A 22,132-nucleotide genomic window follows, 5' to 3' on the forward strand; every position below is an offset into this window, starting at 1 on the left:
TGGAGTGGCTTTGGGTATTGGAATATGAGTCTTTTACACAGATGCTGAGAAGCAGAAAATTTGCAGAAATTTTCTGCTCCGCTACCAGTGTAAAAATGTCCTGATGGAATTCATTTGCTAAATTCCATCCCATAATTTTTCCACCAAGACCCCTACACATTTTTAAGGAGCAGGTTGCAGCGTAAATTGACCGCAGGCACTGAGAGACTAGGTTAATGAATACGACGTTCACCCTCCAACAAACTCCGCAACACAGGAAGGCCGTGGTAGAGTGGTTAGGAAAAGTGCTGGGGAACAGAAGTTTTCTTTGTAAAAAATCCTACTTTACTGTAGGATGCAAGGTCTCTTTCCTGCTCTTGTGGCAACAGTATTTATGGTCCAACTGAGTTTCTGATCCCCAGGATATTGATGTGCAGGTTTTTGAAAAGAGAAGGCTACTGATGACGCCTTCTATCACTCTCCTTATGAGGAAAGGCAACAGCAACAGGTGGTTTTTTGTTTTATAAATTCATTGCTGGTGAGCACCAATTAGTTTTCCTTCTGACAGGCTTGGCTTCAGGGATGAGGGAAAATGATGTGGTTGTAAGTTTTCAAACCAAACGAGTTATAGGCTGTGCAGCATTTATCCAAAACTTGGGGCAGATCAGTTCCCAGGTGTATGCTTTCTAATGAAAATAAGTAATACTCACAGGGCTAGTTTTAACTACGAGGTATTAAAGTCATTTGTCCAAGTGATTGTTATGAACAGAACAAGTTCGGCGTTCAAGAAGTAATGAATCCGAACACAGATTAAGGACAGACAAAGAATCTTTATCAATGCACTGGGGAGATTGCCTCGGGGGTCTTCACTCACATGCAACTAAACAATTGGTCCTTTCATGCCAAGCCTCCACCTGGGGGACGGCTACAAGTGTGGAGGGAAAACATAATCTTATCTTTCATGGAGCAGCCCTATGTTGAGTGGCGCCTCGTAGCACCCTCCACAGCCGAGAGAAGCGGGGCAACTGGTGCTGTAGCGCCACCCGTCATAAATATGCGACAGAGCAATGGCCGTCTTCCTTACCCATAATCCCCCACACAACTGGAACCGCCCTGTGATTTCTAAAACAGTTCTAGCTGCATGGGAGATTTAAGGGTAGGAAAGACGCCATTACTCTGCCGCGTTTTGAGCTGCAGAGAGCGGCTCCAAAGGCCAAAGCAGGCTGGTGAGGTGCTGGAGCAGTTGGTGGAGCTGTCACAGCCTGCATTGGCGCCCACCCTGACGGCCCCTGCCTTGACAGCTCCCCCTGGCCACCTCTGACCTGACAGCTCCCGCTGGTCACCCCTGATCTGATGGATCCCGCCAGTCGCCCCTGCCCTGAGGGGGTCATGGAGGGAGAGGGGAGATGGGTCACGGGCTGACTGCGTCATCAGCCCACCTCGAATCAGCCGCTTGCAGCAGCTGTACATTCACGTGAGGCGGTGGAGCGCTGCGCTCTGCCAATGGTCCTTCCCCGAAAGAGATTGCAGTCGGCACCTTGGAGCTGGCCACAGGGCATCCATAGAGGTAAGTCTCCCAACATATGGGCGGAGAATCTCCGCCTTTACAATCTGGCTCCTTCACTGCATGAAGGGCCTATGACTACTCGATACAATTATCCGAAAGGTACTAAATCGCAATTCCCACGTTCAGACGCAATAAATCGTGGTTCTCCCGTTTATATGGGTAGATCGAGCAAACAGCATTAAAAAGTTTAAAACAATACAAAATGACATGAAACAATATCGACCTCCCTTAATGCACAGGAGCCAGTGGTGAGGTGTTTACTTGCAAAGCAACCAATATCAAGACATTCACTCACCCGTGGGTGGGGCTGTGCCTTGATTGGCAGGTGAGGTGACTTCCGACCAGGTTCCCGCTGGAGGGGTTACAAGACTCTTCCATTATAACGACCATGTGCAATTTCTCCCATCCACTGACTTTGACAATCCTGACTTCAATGTAAGACCATAAAAATTAAAAATATGTCTTAACTATTTTAGAAATAGCTAATTGAGTTATGCAACTGTGACTAGTGGATGCATTTAAAAGAATCTTGTATTTTCATCCAAAATTTCTCCATCTAACTTTGATTTTCTGTGGTAATTATTTATTTCCCAGGGGAAGGAACCCACTGTCAGACAAATAGCTTTGCTGCATTTCAGGAACATAATAACCCTAAATGTGAAACTGGAAGATGCTCTGTCGCGCCCACGTGCAAGGGTCCCTCCTTCACTCATTCAGATGCTGCTTATATTGCAGGTAGGCTGCAATTTTGTATTTAACTGTACATTAAAGGAAATGGAGGCAACATATTGTTCACCTTTAATCTGCTCTGTCACCTTCTACGCATTAATATGTGGTTTAAGTTGCCTTGTGTTAAATAAGGATGTGGTAAAGGAGTAAGGCCTAACATTGTCAGTAAGCAGAATATTTTGAAATTTCATTAGCTTTGTGAAGCATTGTATATAATATAAACACATTTCTAAGTAAGCACACTTTGAAATTTTCTTTTGATATTTAATGCTTAATTGCAAATCTCTGAAACTGTGAAATGGCCTCATTATATCCAATCTAATTAGAGCAATGCTGTGCCTGAAATATAAAATCAGTACTCTGCTTTAAACCTGTTGAAATTTAGTTTGGCAGTCATGATTAATGCTGCTTAAAACACCTCCCTCTATAGTATTCTAATAATTTCTATTTGATGGATTAATTAAACCAGAAGAGAAAAATGCATCAGACCATTGACCCACCTGAGAAATATAATAACCTCATTTACTGAGGTAATCAAAATGATAATCTAGTCATACCAGCCAAATTAGGGGATACATGTTGGTGAACAGGATGCCTCCTCTCATTATTGTTTAGTTCAAATAAAAACTACACACGATAATTGAAATCTGAAATGGAAGATGCTGCAAAAATTCAACAGTTGGGTGTCATAACCTTTCAACAGAACTAGAAAGTGTAACATATCAACTGTGTTCAGAAACAAATCAGGCAAATGAAAATGGAAAACAATGTAAGGATATAGATCACTTGAGTTTTTTGTTGCTGGAATAGATTGTTTACAGATTAAATCCGTGTTCATACTTTTAAAAATATTTTTATTGATATTTATAGTATGAACAATTGATGGTACAATTATAAAATGTGCAACAAAATTAGAAAAAAATTACAAATATGATCATAATTAAAGAATCCAGAGCACATTCAATAATAAAATAAAGCATAACAAAAAAACAAAAGGAAAAAAAAATGACATTTTTTAAAATTTCAGAACCCCTTTTTCTAAACAACGTTTAAAGTTGGTATATACGACTTAAGTAATACTTTCTCGAAGGGGGTCGACACTGCGCCAAAATTCCAGAACAACAATAAATCTTAAGATTATGATCGTAATCCATAAATGAGCCCCATGTCTTTTGGAATTTAATATTTGAATCCCTGACAGCACATCTAATTTATTTTAAGTTTAAACAAGACATAATATTATTTAAGCCACTGTGCATGTGTAGGTGGGGTATTAACTTTCCATTTTTATCAAAACTGCATGTCTGGCTATCAACGAAGTAAAAGATAAAATTCAGCTTTCCAGATATCTTGAGATATCCCTTGAGATATTCCAAAAAGAGCAATTACAGGGCAAGGTTCCAATTTTAAATTTAAAATCACTAATAGGGTTTGAAAAACATCCTTCCAAAATTTTTCTAAGGTAGGGCAGGTCCAGAACATATGAACTAAAGAGGCATCACCTGTTTTATGTTTGACACATAAAGGATTCATATCTGAATAAAAACAGGACAGTTTAACTTTAGACATATTTGCTTTGCAGACCACTTTAAATTGCAGCAAACAATGCCATGCACAAAAGTAAGTAGTGTTAAATCACAAATAGAATCCCAAACCTCATTGGAGAGCGAAAGGTTCAAATCCTGCTCCCAGGAGTTCCAGATTTTAACTAACGAGGCTTGTCTTAAATTAACCACTTTGTTATAGACAAAAGATATTTAAGCCTTTATAATGAGATTGTAGTTCAAAAAATGTATCAAGAATAGTCGCTTCAGGCATTACATGAAAATCAGAAATTTGAAAGAGAAAAAAAATGGTAAATACTGTATCTAAAAAATGAATTTTAGGTAAGTTGAATTTTTACCACCAATTGTTCAAAAGATGCAAAATTGTTGTCAATAAAAAGGTCTTTAAAACATTAAAGTCATTACAGGCAGAGTCTTGCAAAGAAGGTTGAAAAAAGTGATTAGATTTAATAGGATAGCAAAAGAAAAATTCAGAAATCCAAAAAACTTCTAAATTGTGCCCACATTTTCATACTGTGTTTAATTATCAGATTATTTGCAACCCTGGAAAAATGTAATTTTAGACCAAGTTTTATTAAATGGATTAAATTATTACATTTATTTCCTACTGTTTCAATTCTTACTAATCTTCAACAGTCGAAACCTTTTAATCTTCAATGGGGTACTTGTCAAGTTGCCCTTCAAGTACACTGCTTTTTGATTTAATTTTGGAACCAATAGCAATTGCCCTTCATGAGTCTAGAGATTTTTTCAGGGATTTATAGGAAGGGCATTGAACACAAAGTTTCCTTATATGCAGATATTGCTCTTTGTATCCAATCCAGATGCTTCCTTTCCAACCATACTAACTTTGTTATCACAATTCAGTCAGTTTTCAGGGTATAAATTGAATCTGCATAACTTTTACATTTAAATGGTCCCTATACCAAGATTTTCTGATTTTTCTTTTAAGATTGCAAGGAATCAATTTACTTGGTATTACAATTACAAGGAGTTCTAAACATATTTTTAAGGAAATTTGGACCACTCTTGTCGTCAAATACTCAACATCACCTAGCATGTTCAGGTCAGGTAGAAAACAATCAAATTCAGGATGATTCCTGCTCTGTTCTTATCACTGTGTTTTGATCATAATCTCAGAAGCGCCTCCACGTGCATCAACATGGCAGTTTATTTTTATGCTTCCTCTGGGATCTTCGTATCAGCCGTATTGTATTGCAGAATACCTGGTTTTAGGGCAGCCCAAACACATTTAATCTTGAATCCTTCTGGCATTGAAAAATGCATTTCATTTTATCTGCCTGAGTTGGATTCAAACCCAGTCCCAGAGATGAGGGCTGTATGCTCAAGCCAATTACTAATATTTTCCCATTGAGATTTTTTCAATTCATTACATGAACTTAAATGCAGCTACCAATAAATATTTGTCCCTGATGGAATATTCCAAGCAGATCTTCTACTTTGCAGGCAAGGGTAAGAGTAAAGATCTGTTTCTACATCTCTTCCATTATAGTAACCAAAGAACTGTGCAAATAGATGGTTCATATTATTCTGATTGATAACATTCCCAGCACTTAAATGAATGTAAACATGAATAGGTTTGTAATTTGCATTTAATCTTTGAAGCAGTTGTTCAGTTCATTTAACAGTTTTCAAACTACCCCCCCAAACTCACATTCCACCTTAAGCAATCCTTATGCCATAAGAGCTCTGTGATTAGTAAGGGATTCCTTAAGGTGGGATGTGAGTAGGAAGGGAAGGTTGAGAATCACTGCTCTAGACCCAATTGTTTCTGAAATATTTTGCTTGAAAAAATTTGTCATTGGCCCATTTCCTTTGGAGTTATGAAACCGTGCACATAATGAATCAATTAGGTATGATTAAAACAGTGGTTTTCAAACTTTTTCTTTCCACTCACATACCACCTTAAGCAATCCCCTTCTAATCACAGAGCATCTATGGCATAGGGATTGCTTAAGGAGGAATGTGAGTTGGGGGGGGGGTGGGGAGGCCCAGTTTGAAAACAACTAATTTAACAAAGTATTTGCTGCTTTAAAACCCAGTCCTGGAGCCTCCACATTGATGCAATCACAAAGAAGGCTCAGCAGCGGCTATACTTTGTGAGGTGTCTGAGGGAGTTTGGTATGTCGCCATAAGCTTCTACAGATGTACAGTGGAGACCATTCTGTTGGTTGTATCACTGCCTGGTACGGAGGCATCAACTCTCAGGACAGAGGGTTGTTGACTCCAGACCACTCCATCGAGGACATCTACATGAGGTGGTGTCTTAAAAAAGCAGCCTCTGTCCTCAAAGAGCCCCACCACTCAGGCTATGCCCTCTTCACTCTGATACCATCAGGAAAAACTACAGGTGCCTAAAGACAAACACTCAACGGCACGAGGACAGCTTCTTCCCTGCTGCCATCAGATTCCTGAATAATCAATGAACCAAAGACCCTACCTTACTTTTCATGCACTATTATTTTTTTTTATAGTAATGTTGTAAGATGGTTATGTATGTTTGCACTAAGATGCTGCCACAAAACACCGAATTTCATGACTTGTTCATGACAATAAATCTTGATTCTGTTGTGCTGGCATAGATGGCCATCCTGATCTGGATGTAGAGCATCAGTACTCCATGTTGTAGGGTTGCCTTTGTTCATGAGCTCCTCCACCATAAAACCTTTTCAGCTTCGATCAGGCTTTGGGCAGAAGTGAGGCAGTTGAGAAAACCTAATGCAAAGGAAGATCATTGCTTCCTTCTGCACATGCCAACAATAAATAATCATGTTCAACCTTCCAATATTTCAATGAAACTTTCAAAAATGCATGCTCAATTTGATTTGCTTTTAGTTTTCAATGTGATCTATGGTAAATATTAAAACTGTGAGTCAGGAATGTGCCAGGGGAAGCCTTTGGAGTTGAAGAGTGGGATAATTCAATACCTGAAGTAATTGGTTGGGTTTTTCAGTAATTTTCAGAAACTTTCACATGATCCATATAGATGAAAAAGAAACTGTTTTGTCTGATGGAGTAATTTTCTATCCCCTCTGGAGTTACCATAGTTGGATGTCTCCTTTCTTGAAGATGGTTGTAATCATGGCATTTCTCAGGACCGCTGGCATAACCTCCTCATCTTAGATGTGGATAATCAGATTATGGTCTTTAGGCCAAATCTCAGGACTTCAGATGGGATGGCTTATGCCCCCTAATGATCAGTCATTTTGGAGCTGGGAGTGTGACGTGCTCGAATTTTAGTCAGCCAAGGCTGGACTGAAGTTGTGATGGTACTAGAGACACTTGCATCAAGGATTGAGTCGTGATTGAGGTGATCAAAGTGCTCCGTCTCTCTGTCCCTGAGTCCTAACCAGTTTGTGGATCTCAGTGGAGTAGGTTCTTAGTCTTTTGAACAATTTTAGTGAGTTGATTTAGGAGTTTCTGTACAGGTACCAATTATAGTTTACTTAGGGCAGCCCATGATTTGTAGATATGCTGCAGCTTCTGTAGGTTTAGAATCGTTAGGTTAACTGAGGCAATGACTGAGAAAGGCTGCCTTTAGGGCTCTCAAGAGCCTTGGCATTGTTCATCTTGTGGCAATGCTTCAGATGATGTTTCAGGATCACCATGGTGGAGATAACAGAGCAGATTAGAAGGTATCAGTCCAATCTGACGCAATGATGCTGCTTGGATCAAGAATGTGGCCACGATGTCCTCTTCTTGTCCCATGATAAAGACATTGTTTGCAATGACGAGGTGGATTCCAAGTATTTTATCAACAGAAGGACACTGCCAGAGTGAACCTTTTGTAATCCTTCCTGCTGGTCGTGCCTTATCAGTTAGTTGTGTCCCCTTACACCTGGTCACACTCCCTTCTCCCCGCCCCCCCCACCCCCCACTCCCATCTGCATGTGCGTGGATAGCAAGCAAAACAAAGGGTTTTTTTTTTACTGTATATCGATACACATGAAAAATAATCCCTGACGTTGAAGTTGTCCAGGAGAATTTTGTACATCATCTTCTGTGTCATGTTTTTTTTTGGGGGATCAAGGTCCTTCTGGGCCTTGTCTGGAAGCTTTCAGGGATTCGAATGTATGTATTGATGAGTGCAGTGTGTTGATTCTGTTTTTTTTTAATTTTTATTTAAATACGAGCCTGCTCCACCATTTAATGTGGTCATGGCTGACCCCACTCCGATGGTTATCATCCATGGCTGACCACTCCAATGGTTATCATCCATGGTTGACCCCACTCCAATGGTTATCATCCATGGCTGACCACTCCAATGGTTATCATCCATGGCTGACCCCACTCCAATGGTTATCATCCATGGCTGACCCCACTCCAATGGTTATAATCACATTTGTTTTGTGACATACTGCTTTATGCAGGTTGGTTGCCACATGTCCCAAGAAGGCGAGTAACTGTTAGAATACCCTAGGTTCGTGCCGAGCATGATATAAAATCAATCTTTTTCCCTGACTGGTGAGGGTGAGGCTGCCATGTGACAAGGTACATCCACTTGATCCTTAGTGCAGGGCTAGGGGATTCATATGTAAAACTTTGGCCAAAATGTACAAGGGGCATTTGAGGAAATGCTTTACACCAAGAGCAGTTATGATCTACAACTGTGCCTGTAGAGGTGACGATAACAGTCAATTTGGACTTTCAGGTGGGAATTGGATGGGCAGTTGGGAATGGTTTTCAGAGTTGTGGGGGGAATAGGACTGAATCTTTTTTTTTCATTTGGGAGTTGGCATGGACATTCTTGGACCACAACATTAATTGGATCTCTATTATATTTAATTTGTCAATGTATCTCCCATTGCATTCAGCTTCTCAACTTGAACTCCAACCAGTTCCTAGAAAGGATTACACATTTTAAATGATTCGATATGGAATCATTTAATTGCCTCAGACATTGTGGTTTTTGCAAATGTGCAGTTCATTTCTCAGTTAGATCCTCCTGAGTGGGTGGTTTGTTTTCAAAGGAAAGTATTTTAATGAATATCAGTCACCAAAAATGCATGTCCCTGCATTAAACGCCAACTGTGGCTAATTTTTATTACTGGTATGTCTGTGGTTGCTTCGGGCATGATGAAAATATTCAGTATTATGCTTTAAAGTTCTTCCATCTCTCCTTGAATTTCTGATTAAAGGAACCCTCAGATTTAAAAGTCAAATCTTTAGTGGAAGACTTGGGGAGAGAGTTTGGCTCCTCAGAAGAAATCAAGGGTTTGCAACCATTAGGACTCTACATTTTAACAAATGATTTGATTTCATAATTTAGAGAACATTTCTCAGCATGTTGGTACCGTGCATTCTCACATTTTAGTAATTTTGAAGTTGCAATGTAAACCTAGAAAAATCATTTCATTACATGTTGTTTGTTCCCTCACTTCCCCTCATTTAGCTCAGAGTTTTTCTTTGACTACAAACAAAACCTGATAACAAATGAGTCATTTCATTACTCTAGGATCGCGCCATGTTAATCTGGGTGTTTGCCTTCATGACAATTACTGCATGTCACGTTAACTTAAGTGTCAAGTGTTTCCCCTATTAGATTCAGTTTGTAATTTAGCATGTATCGCTGATAATAGAAACTGTAAGTGTTTATGGCCAATACCTGTAAAGCTTCTAATCAAAGGTGTGGAACTCAAAATTATTTTTCCTTTTGTTTCTCTTTAAAGATACCTAGTGAAATATTATTCCTTCATATTTTACAATTTTAGGATTTCGAGGACTGAATTTGGTATCCACATCTATATATAGAACCAATGATATTTAGCTGTTGAAACAGGAAATCCAGGCCTCCTGGCATGTGGTGTCAAACAAGAACTCATTCTTGCTGAAATCTAACTGAGGAAATCACCTTCCAAGTTTGGTGTCAGGTCTGATCTAACATAGAACAATACAGCACAGTGCAGGCCCTTTTGTCCTCGATGTTGTGCTGACTTATATATCCTTTCTTAAAAATAACAGGATTCAAGATTCCATTGATTGAGCAGGGAGGACAGGCCTTCACAATAAAGAGACAAAGTGGAAGGGAAATCATTTAATTAACAATTAAATGTCAGCTGAACAAATAGATAATGTTTAAAATTTCTCTTATTGGTCTTGACTCTTTTGATGGAAAATAAACTCATTCATTGCTTTTCTTCTCATCCCATGTCCTCTTATAAACTTAATTGATTGAACTTTTAAATCCTTAAAATTCTGTTATTACTTTTCCTTAGTTTCATGTGGTCCCTTGCATATATATACCCCAGTTAAATGCAAGAGACTCTGCATCTGACCTGCCCTTTTAGAAGTCCCAGTGATGGTGGGTTAAAATGGTCATGTGACAGGGATAGAATTTGGCCTTGCTCTGCATTTTCACACTAAGGGACAGTGAAGGTGTAGTTCATTCTCCAGATGCCAGAATGCAATGGGGGCTATTTCTAAGTGTAAGACAACATTAAGGGGTAAGTTAGCCCCTTTAAAAATTGGAGGCTTTGTTTTGGCAGATTTTTAAAAACTGCAAACATGAAATGGGAATCCAACCCCCAAATCTTTACTGTCCAGGAGGCAAGCGACAGGCAACTAGTTTGCGCTCAAGGGACTAATCATCCACTTGAATTTATGGAGACTGCTTTGCCTCATTTTCAGGTTTTTTTAAGCATGATAACCTGGTAATTTGGGGGTTTAAAGAAGGAAAAAGAATTAATTGCCATAATACAGTACTCCTTCAGAAGTATGTCATCAGAAAATCCCAAGAGGCAGTGAAGTACTTTTGCTACATTGACCCGGTTGTTATGTTGGAAAGCTGGTTGCTTATTTTAGATATACTAAGCTCCCACAAACATAATTTAAATGTGTATTTTTTGTCTTCTCCTTTCTTTCATTGAAACTCGTTCTGTAGGTATTCATTCTTTTTGAAAGCTACAGAAATCTTGGATAGCAGCTATCAAAGTCACCTTTAAAACACTAGCAGTCCTTATTATATATTAGTAGGTTTCATTGATGTGAGGATTATGCCCAAGCTTCCCTTCCTTTATCTCAGCAGGAAATTCCCATTGACGTTTTTCGCCTGAGTTTGAGCAAGACTGCAATTTGGGTCAGAGCCCAGTGGAACTGTCAGCTGCTCAGGGTAGATGGGAAAGAGGCCAGAAACCAGCCAGTTTTAGCCAGCTTTTAGAGGTGAAAACTCTACCTGCTAGCTGTTCCAACTTGTTCTCAATATTTACTGTAAACACATTTTAATCTTGAAATATGTTATTGGCATTACATTTGGTGCAGTGCTACTTGAGCAAGCTTTAGCCTTCATCGTGGGTTCTTTTAGTGCTACTTCAAACACAAGGAGACAGTCTAAGTAAAATTTAATTTTGGAGGCAAGTCTCTTGCTAAAGGAGTAAAGATCTAAGCAAACGAAACCAGCCAACAAAGACTGGCAGATGAAAAGGGAACAATAAAAAAAGGATATAAGAAACAAATCTGTGTTAGCTGATTCGTGTTCCTTCTGAAGTATAACTCGAGTGAGCATCAGAGTGCATACGCCCCCTTCTCTTCCCCCCTCCCCCATCCCCGTCTCCCTCCATCTCAGATTCAGGAAGACATCTAATGCTATAGTATTATTCTACGAACTATGAATTTAAGCTACTGGACAAACTTGATGCAAATATAAACAAGTCTTGATTTGAAACATCTTGATGCAGGGCAACATTTGGAGATGTGGGATGAACTTAAACACGAAAACCAAACTGGATCTTCACCGTCTACCTCAGCAACTACTCTTCCTCTGAGTTTCAAAATTGCTTGATGAATATTTTGTTCTGCATGAGCTCCAGTTAAATGTCAAGACCCTCTTTGACCTCTGATGCAAGGTGCATGTTTTCATTACTGATTCTTTCTCTTGCCTGGGCATTTGTTTCTAGTTTAATCAAAAAATCCTGCATCAATAAGAATATAGTAAGTGGCTAAAGCAAGATGCTGGAACCGCTGAGAAGGTCAAGAGGCGACTGTGGAAAGAGAAATAGCTGACGTTTCAGGTTGAATGACTTTTGTCAGCATTTTCTGAGATGTGACTGAGAGCAGGAGCAGCAGCCGTTTGACCTGAACCTGAGCCGGTTGGTCCTGACTTATCCTGCCCATCACAGACAAAGCACTTTTGTGAGACTGTGAGGTTGCCAGTTCACTGTGAGGTCACTGATCTCTGTGAAGGCAAGTATAGTGTTTGAGGGTTAACCCTTCAAACTGTTTTTGGGGGAAAATAGTCAAATAAAATGTTGTTCTGTGAATGACTGATCTTTTTCAGAACGGTGAAGCATTCCTTGTGGTCACTGAAATCGCTGACTTCCCATGCAGTTTTACATGTGCTTTTTCTGCTGTGACCCAAGGTGGGGTCAGAGATCATCGTCTGTGTCTGATTCCTAGCCTCAGAATAATTCCAGGCTGCTGCTGGTCTCCACTACATTAAGCATGACTGGAGGAGGGAGGTCACTCAGACTCCATCCAGAAGTAGTGAAGGGTTGATCTACTTTTATTTCAACACAAAGTAGGCAGGCATACATTGCAGGCTTACAGAGATTTTTATTTTAAATTTAGACATTCAGCCCGGTAACAGGTCATTTCGGCCCACGGGTCTGAGCCACCCAATTTACACCTCATTAACCTACACTCCTGGTACGTTTTGAATGGTGGGAAGAAACTGGAGCCCCCGGAGAAAACCCACGCAGACACGGGGAGAATGTACAAGCTCCTTACAGACGGCACAGGATTTGAGCCCTGGTCCGGACCCGATCACTGGTGCTGTAAAGGCATTGCACTAACCGCTACGCCGACCATGCCACCCTCATCTTGTCACTTCCTACCAGAATGTCAGGATGTGACCTTGGAAGATCATCTTGACCCCTTGTACAAAGAACCTTCTCTGGGCATTATTTTGCACAGTTTCATCGCTGCTATTATAAGTCCAATGAGGAATTTCCAATTCTCCCTGCTATATTTTTGCTGCTGAATGAATAAATGCTGCAATACTTTATGAAGCCAGGAGAGTCCATTTACATATGGGCTGGCTGCAGTGATGTGCTGCATTATGAGGAATGCATGCATTTGATGCCATCATGCTGAAGTCAGTTTCAGTGCAGTGCTACGTAAGGAAAAGCACACTAAAATGTTGGAATAATTCAGCCAGTCTTTCAGTGTTGATAAAAAGCTGAGGTTTCGGGCCTGAGCCCTTCTTCAAGGAATAAGCAGAATGAACCAGAAGCAGGAAATCTCAGTCATGTGTATTGTACAATCCATATATGAACAGGAAATTTCACAATGGCTAGACGGGTACTTTGTGTGGGGGTTGGGGGAGGGGGTACAAACATACACATTTAATTACTCTACAGAAAAAGAGAACAGATACAAAAAACATATTAATAAATATTCAGTTACCTTGGTGCTAGAAAATTTAAAGTGGCATTAGAATAGGGCAGATAGGCCTCTTTGTGGTGGAGGTGTAGTTTATGGTTAGGGTAGTAAGGGGTAGTTCAAGGGCCTGATAGCCATTGGAAGGGTGGCGAAACTGTTCTTGAACCTACAAGTGCTGGACTTCAGGTTTCTGCCAAAAGGTAGCAGCAAGAGGAGGTTGTGACCAGGATGATGGAGATCGTTTTTGACGTTGGCTGCCTTCTTGAGGGAGCACTCCACATGGACGTCTTTAATGGATGAGAGGTCGGAGCCTTTGACGGACGTGTCTATGTTTACAACCTTCTGTGTTCTTGAGCACGTGAATTCCCAAACCAGGCTGCTACTAATCAGTGTTAGTTTGAAGTATTTGGCGAGATGCTAAACCTCCTCGACCTCTTAGAAAGTGGAAGATCTGCCATCAACTTTAGCCGCATCTCCAGTCTCACCAGAGTGCAAGGACCACATTGCCGCTGGCTGATACAGTTATAAACTGTGCATCAGCTCCTGTTGAAATCTGCAACATCTGTTGTTCACTGCTATAAAGGAGAGTTTACTGATGCACGGTAACCTTCGGTGTCAATTTTGGTTACTCTGACCACACTTCATTTTTACTTGATGGAGAGCAAGAGACTTAAATGAGAATGGGATTTGGTCCAGGGCTGCTGCTTCCCTGTAGGATCAAATACCACTAACTGCACTTTGTGATTAAAGAAGGTCAACTCTGAGATGTAGATGGGTGCAAGTCCTAGTTGGTATGAGGCCCAATTACAAAACATCATGTACATCCAGTGTCCAGCATTTTTCCAGAAGTCCATTGTGCTTCTTCAGTGGAAAGGCAGCTATGAGTGACAGGCTATCTACTGACAGTGTGCTGCTTGTGTCTGTCGATGATCCAGCACACATGGGCACTGTGTATTTAATGAATATTATATTGGCCCACAATGTGTTAGAGCAGACAATTATGCTATTAAAACCACAATTTTTGAGGGCGAGACTGCAATGATAGAGCTCTGTTGTTTCCATTTGTTATTTGTTGCAGTCTGAGCATTCTTAAGTTGCTAGCAAATGCAGCTGAGGAACAGGATAGGGAAGGGACGAAGAAAGCTACCTGGCACCATTTTAGCTGGGCTACTCTTGAATGACTCGTATGCCTTTCACCTCAGTTGGCACAGCCCCCTTTCTTGACTCTTCCTTCAGCTATTGTTGATCACAGAAATAAAAAAAACAAAAAGAAATAAAACATTCAAAACTAACTTTCTATGTCAGTATGCCTAATATTGTACAAATATTGTCTACATACCCAATGCGTTTTCTTGGTTCCTATTCTGTCCCGATGTTTGTTTGACCAAAGCCCAATGATGTAAGGTGCTATGTCCTACCAGATTCCTTGGATAGCTGACAACTGGTCTATCCTTGTTGTCCCATGAATCACCATATCTATAGGCTCTGGCCAGACCCGAATCAATGCGGATTGGCACAATCTCCTCTACAATCTCCATGAGCATCAAATGACTGTGTACTTAGTCCCTGCTCTCTTTTCACGTATGACTGAGTGGCTTGGTACGACAACACTACCATTTACAAATTTGCTGACGATACCACACTAGTGAGATATATATAAAAAGGGATGATGAGTCAGCAAAACTTGGCTGGATTCAAGATTCAATTTATTGTCATGTAATAATTAATGACATTGCAATATCACACAGAATTTGTTTTCGTCTGCTGTAAGGCAGACAGATTCACCAGCGGCAGAAATAGCCTGACGTGCCTCTTACAGTCAGAGAAGCAAAAGAGTCACAGAGTATCCATGGAATCACCTCCAGTGCGGCCGCAGCCCCCGCATCCACACAGAGTCCACTTCAAACCCTCAGCAACCTGAGCTCCAGATCCAAATCTCTGACACGATTAGGAACCCTTCAGCGCCCTCGGCACCCTCTTACATCTCGGTTCCGATATCTGGTACCCCTTCAGCCAGTCACCAGCAACCAGCAGCCTGAGCGGTTTCCTCACCTCGAGTCACCCGCTTGCGTGTTCTTCAGTATCAGAGCCCTCACTTGTCCTCTGCCATGTTCACATCCCATGGTTCGTCTCCTCTGCTTCTTCACAAATGAGGGCTGTTCTCCCCGTTTAGCGGTGCCTTCGGTTGTATGTGATGTCATGTTTGTACTCTGACAATAAACTTGAACCTGTCTGTAAGTTAACCTCTAAAAGACATGCAATGTCAGAGCTAGTGGTTGGGTGTGTTTTAACTCTGTTGACTTCACACTCATCTTGCTCCTTTACGGTTGCTTGGCTGGTTTCCATTTCTTCGAGACTGGAGGGAGAGAAGGCACAAGGATAGGGTTGGGATGGAGTAACACGTGTTCGCATTGCAAATTGGAAGTATTATGGAAAGATGGGCAAATGCAAAGTGAGATTAGAAAGAATAGAGGTATCTTTCAAGTTTTCAGCCCTGCTGTTGGCAATGGGGTCTGTAACAGTACTTCGAATTACAACGTGTTTACTCCATGGGACAAGTCTGGTGCACGTATTCTCTCCGGTTAGTTGGTGTTTGTCATTTTTCACCATTTCAAGAGAGATGATGGGAATGAGTATACAAGTTAAGTGGGGATGAGAGGCTTGCAAAACCATGAATTATACGAGGGTCTGGTGAAGCATTTGTGTATTGAGTACAAGTCCTAAAACCGAGAGGAGGGTGAGCAATGGGGTGGAGGTGCACTGAACAGGTTGTAAGACTTCAGGTGTAATTGGTAGGAAACAGTATTAGAAGACATTTCATTGACTTTGACCAAGGAAATGAGATCTTTGAATTTATGTCACTAAATTCGCTGTTGTATCCCCAATGCACTTACCACCTCCTGTCTGTTGTTCGTGTCTGTGGAAACGAGACAGGTTGCCAATTTTTCACCTCCTTCCCCAGTTCTTCAAGTGCAGCATTGTAAACTAATGAGGCGGCTCTCTTATAATTGTGATATTGAATAGTTTCTCCTAGTCAGCTTCAGTTCCAGAGACTATACCAGCACCTGCTTGTAATTTGATATCCAGCTGAGGGAATAGGCAGTGAACAACAAGGTTGTCCTCTGGGGAACGGGCACCTGTTGTCCCGACACTGGCAGCAAACTGCTTCTTTAAATTACTATTTCAGTTCTCTGGCTTGGCCCTCTCACTCTTATTGTGTCTGCAATGAGGATTTTGCCTGCACACAACATAAGAATCCAATCTTGTGACCATTTTGTTTTGGCACTAACATATAATGGACTTGAGCCCAGAGACTAGGCCATGGCAAGATTTCTTCTAATTATTGCAAGCTCTTGATGGTCTCGTTCTTTCTATTCAAGAGCTATAAACCAACATTCTTGAGGGCTTCCTCAAGGTTCCTCCAGTTTTTCAGTGCTTTTACTACAAACACAGCATCTGATTTCACTCCATTCAGGTGATCCACAGTGAAATCTCTTCAAGGGATGCCTACCCTGAAGAAGTTCTCCACTCCTCTCTTTAATTCAGCCTGTCTATTTTTACTCATACCTTGAGGAAGGGCTCAAGCCCAGAATGTTGGTAATATATCTTGTCCTCCTCTGGGTGCTGTGAGACCAGCTGAGTTCCTCAAGCATTTCTGTGTTTTACATCATGCATTGCCTCACTGCTGAGGAGAAGAACTGGGTACCTCTAACATGTCACGAAACATGGCATCTGTACCAAAAGCATATAAGCAAAGGTGGAAAATTTTGAATTGATTCCATGAAGCATGGACAATTTGGCCCTTTGGACAACCCTGTGAATGGCACTTATTTTAATTTAAATTTGCCTTGTGATTGGGATTCTGTTTTTGCTGTTCTTGAAAATGAATCCAGAAGAGAGATTCTTGATATTCATCCTAAACTTACCTTACACAACAAATACCCATCCTTCTGGTTTATCGAGGGTTTCTGTCTCTGTCCTGTTAACCGTCATTTAAGTCTCTATTTGCCACACTGCATTTGAGTCTGAGCAGTGATCCATATTGAATTGGTCCTGATAGGTGATTCTTTTAATGTGGAATAGCCCATCTCCTTATTGTTGTATCTTCATTGCCTGTCAGATTTGTCAGTAACCCAACTGCCCAGTGTAACAATGGCAATTTGTATGCAGTAATAAAAAGCTGATCTGCGATTTCAAGCTAGAGAACGTTAAGTAAGTTTGCACTGCATCTTGTGAGCATTTTGAATTAATTTATCAAGCAATTACCACTTTATTTGCCTCATTATTAGTTTAAATCCGTTAAAAGCTTTTTAAGCTGCTTGTGTTCAGAGAGTTGCACTTGTAAGCCATAAAGAAAGGAAAAGGTTCAGACCAGATTCTGTATGTATGTTGTTGTAGATTATTTTTTTCAGTTCAATGATCAAAATGCTGTTGAACTTGAAAAGAAATAAAAGTTCAACTACCCCACAGTAGAGAACACATTTAGGCAGGGCTCCACTCCTACATGTAGATACTGTGATGTTCTTTATGACTGCCCTTGGATCAAGTAGCAATTAGTGCTGATTTTCTAAGTTAAACTTTTTCATTTGGGTGAAATTCTATGCATGAAGCATAGATCAGAACCTTTAGAGAATAAACAAAACTGCAATGGTAAGGAATAAAGGATTGTGTATAATGGCAAATCCATGCCCAGCTAAAATGGAGACGATTGGGTAAATGTTATATAAACATGCCTGAGGCCACCTCACTGTTGGTGACGGGGATTTATCTTCACACACTATACTTCTCCACATAATGTCCAGCTTTTCTCTGAAGATTTTGCCCAGAGTTTTAGTGAGAATTCTACTTGTTATAGCTCAGCGAATCAAATTCTGTGCAGAATGTTTAATAGTGTGTGCTATTTGATCATACTTTGACTCAGCAATCTAATGAGTGTGATGGATGGTCACACATCAACAAATTTCTTCTTAGGTCAAGCTGGAAATAGTCTGTGCCCGTACTTACAGCAATCTCATCAAACTCATTCCCTCACTTATTTCCCTGAAGCCTGGTCTTTCATGCAAGTCTATGAACATCCCTTTAATTCTCCCAGTTGTCACCCATGCTTGAGGTAATCTGAAGTGGCCAATTAACTCTCTGGGCCACCATGTCTTTGGAATAGGGTGGAAACTGGAGCTCCGAGAGAGCATGCAAACTCCACACAGTCAGAAGCCCGAATCGAGCCTGGAGCTCTGGAGTTCTTAAGACATCTGCAAAATCTGCAGTGTCATGTTTGGACATGGGCAGCTCCCTGCAAACTTCAGTAGCATGGTGCGTAGGACCAAAAGGGCAGCATTGTGATGCTGCAGGTGGTATTTTGTTCAAAGATCTTTCTCCCTGGTCTGAAGCCAGTGTTCAGAAAGGGCCAGCAGATTTGGATCCAGTTGAAGCCTTGTGATAGTTAAGTGAAAAGAAAGAAGAGAAAGAAAGAATGCAATTTGTCTCAGTAATATGTTTGTAGAAGGCGCAAACAATTGAAGTCGGCACAGACGACATCGCAGTTGGCATAGGCGAGGAGGGCCAAGGAGAGTGCTATTGGCCAAGGGTAGCCTTAATACTGGTGGAGTTATGAGAGGATGGGTTGAAAGAGCAGCAGTGTGTATCAAGTGGGGGGTTAGTGAAAAAAATCAAGGGAAAATGAAGATTTGGGGAGATGCTTTGGAAGATGATTAAATGGAGGGAGTTCATTAGATAAAGTAGAATAATAAAGTATGGAGCTAGGATTGAAGAGAGCTGATTTTTGTCTTGGGAATGAGCAACATTTTCTAATTATGGTGCTCCAAAATGGCACTGAACGTGAAATAACATTAATGTGTGTCAGGCACAAGAAACACAATTCAATGCGTGGAAATATCCTACGGATTTTCTGAAGTGACACAGTGACCAAAAATGGTAATTATCATATTACATTTTCTAGTAACTATTTTAAATAATATAACAGTTTTTTAAAAAAAGCTGTTAATCCAATTATGAGCACATCTTTTTTTTTAATCCTTCCACATTAGCTTGCACAATGCAACTCGCTAGTCACCACAACCAGGTCAATGGACACTCTGGGAATAAATGTAGTTTCTTAAGGAAACTTTCTCTGTTCTCATAGAGTATTGATGATTGACATTCACACCTGAATTGATACTGTTCAATCTAATTACACATTCACTGACTGCAAGGTTTGTCTTAATTTTGGATTAATCAAAAGGCTTTATAAATAATGTTTCTCATTAGACAGCATATCGAAGTAACTGCTCTGCTCAGTGCCAGACCATCTACTTCACAGACAGCTATGCCCAGAGAAACACTTCTTATTATTGGAATCCCTTCTGTAAAGTTACACTGCACAACATGAACACCCACGTGTACAGCTGTGCAGTTAGCAATAAATGTTCACAGTTCTAAAAAATCAACATAAAGCAGTGAGTTAAGAAAGGATCAATTAAATAGCTTTGTTGTGGGCTTCAATTTACACCCAACATGCTGATTTCAATGTGCTGAGTTCAGGCCGAAACCATATTTTGCTTTGGTGTTGCAATTCTGCATTACCTACAATTTAGTTCAAAGCTAACTGATAATTATTTATGTGCAGCAAGTTCCCAGGTTTATTCTTGAGAGCTGTTACCTGAGATGTTTGTAAGGAGGAAATGAATCATAGCCATGCTTGGGAGAGCTTCACAGGAACAACTGTGAGGGGAGAGCAAGCAGGGATGGGAAGAGTGACCACCAGCCAGGCTCACTGACTCAGTGAGTGAGTCTACTGACTTGCTGACGTATTATGGCCCAGATTGCCTTGACTTGGGCAGCCCAAGCCCATGAATGTTGTGGGCAGGTGTGCAGTACTGCCAGAGCTCACCAGAGCGCCGCTCTAGGCAACTCATGGGGCGGCTCCAGTACCCCCCCCCCCCCCCGTCGTAGTTTTTGATGAACTCCGGCACCTAAAAATTTAGCACTACACCCCAGATTGTGGGGGAGAGAAGGAGTACAAAAATGCTCCATTCCCACCCAGAAGAAGATCCCACCAGCAGCTGGAAAGTCCATCCCTGTCCATTCATCCTGATGGTCTCTTAAATGTTCATACATATGCATAGGCACTGGGGAGCTGCATAAACATGGATGGTACATGCTGCACTTTTATTGGATTATGATGAGAATGAAATGGGCAATCATATTGTCATCCAATGACTGCAGATCATTAATCACGTGTGAATTCTTCCCCTGACCTTTCTTTTATACGTATCACATTTGGAACTCTGAGGCTACCATGACCTCTGGTGCAGTTTGGACATTCTCCATGTGATCCCACTGATTCCCTCCCACATCTCAAACACCAAGGTTCATAGATAATTTGGCCACTGTAAGTTGCCCCAATGTGTAGATGAGTGGTGGAATCTGGGAGTAATTGATGGGAATGTGGAAAGAATAGAGTATGAGGGACAAAGGACTTTCACGCTGCATGAATCTGTCCATGAAATTTTGGTGATCGGCATGGCATTAACTCTGTGCTAATCCATGTGAATTTACTCACCAAGTCATCTGGGTGCAGACTTCTTTCAACAAAAGAGGGAGGGAGATGAATTTTTTATTTCTCATTCCTGTCATAAGAATTAGCTGCTCCGATTCTGCTTGTATGTTATTGTTTCATTCCAACTTGCACTGTTCTCAGGAGACCCTTCCATCATTGTTCTCACACAGGTGTCCCTGTAGTCCAAGCTGGGCAGCAAAAACTGAATCAAACTCCAAATTGCACTTGTGCTCCGGAGTTTCCATTAGTTTTCAGTGAATGCAGTTCTTTGTTCCCCTGGCACAGTTTGCTAGCTTGCATCACGATCTGCAGGAACTGGTTTTGTATGCCCGATGCACTGTTCACATTGGGATTCTGATGCCCCTCCCTAGTCAACAGTACTGAGAACAGCACATAGAGTGAAGCAGGCAAAAGAGGCAGCCTTTAACAATAGCTATAAGTTAGACTTTATTTTACTGCTGCTAATCAGTATCGGAAGTGTTGACTCGGGTTGAGGGAAAGTTTTCAGGCCCCTGCCTGTTCTGTCACATGAGGTTCACATTGCCTATGGACAGCTCAGGAAATTGGGCTCTTTAATGCTTCCTCTTCTCTCCAGTTCAGTTTTTTATTCTTTATGTGCAAAGGCTTTATGTGCAAATGAGATTTGCTACTGTTTCTATGGTGAAATTGTCTTGACTGAAAGGAATGAAGCTATAAAGGCCATGTACACTCAATATCTATTTAATCTCAACACAGAGTGACTGCACTTCTCACAACTGTGATCAAAAGCAGGACAGTGCATGCATCAGATCAAATCTGTGATGTTTGGAAGAAGCAGATGTATTTCTTTATCCTACATTTTCTGTCCTGCTGGTTAGTATTGGTTTTATTGAAGCTGGATATCAAGTGAAGCATTTGTGAATATGTTGAGGATATGCTAGAAATTTTAACATGAGTTTATTGTTATATATGTACAATGTACAGTTGTCAGCCACAAACGAGCCTGCAGCTGACGTGGACATTTACCCCCTCCATAAATCTTCGTCCGCGAAGCCAAGCCAAAGAAGACAGTTGCATAGAAAAATCTTTTATTTACTGCAGCCACACAGGAACATGAAAGAGAGAGAGAGAGAGAGAGAGAGAGAGAGAGAGAATAAGCAGTTGATGTTCATGCAAAGAAAAAAAATTCAGTTGTGTAGACAGATAATTTAAGTTCAGTGTAGTCACTGGGTAGTTTGTGGTTAGGATTAGGAGCGTATGGGAGGAGTGGGAGTTGGTGAGGAGTTCAAGAGCCTGAAAGTTGTTCGATTAAGAACAGTTCTTGAACCTGGAGGTGCTGGATTTCAGGCTTCTGTACTTTCT

The 22,132-nt window shown here is 40.9% G+C and overlaps 1 protein-coding gene across 6 annotated transcripts in view; it reads left to right on the plus strand.

Moving 5' to 3' along the window:
- LOC138745913 (proline-rich protein 5-like) overlaps positions 1-22,132 on the plus strand; it is a 362,551-nt gene that overhangs the window by 328,173 nt on the left and 12,246 nt on the right. For all 6 annotated transcript variants that reach the window (XM_069903427.1, XM_069903428.1, XM_069903429.1 and 3 more), the window contains one exon: positions 2,141-2,281. In XM_069903427.1, coding sequence (XP_069759528.1) covers positions 2,141-2,281 — 141 coding nt within the window. The remainder of the gene's footprint in view (positions 1-2,140; positions 2,282-22,132) is intronic.

Source organism: Narcine bancroftii, chromosome 11, assembly GCF_036971445.1.
Source record: "Narcine bancroftii isolate sNarBan1 chromosome 11, sNarBan1.hap1, whole genome shotgun sequence".
NCBI classification, from domain to species: domain Eukaryota; kingdom Metazoa; phylum Chordata; class Chondrichthyes; order Torpediniformes; family Narcinidae; genus Narcine; species Narcine bancroftii.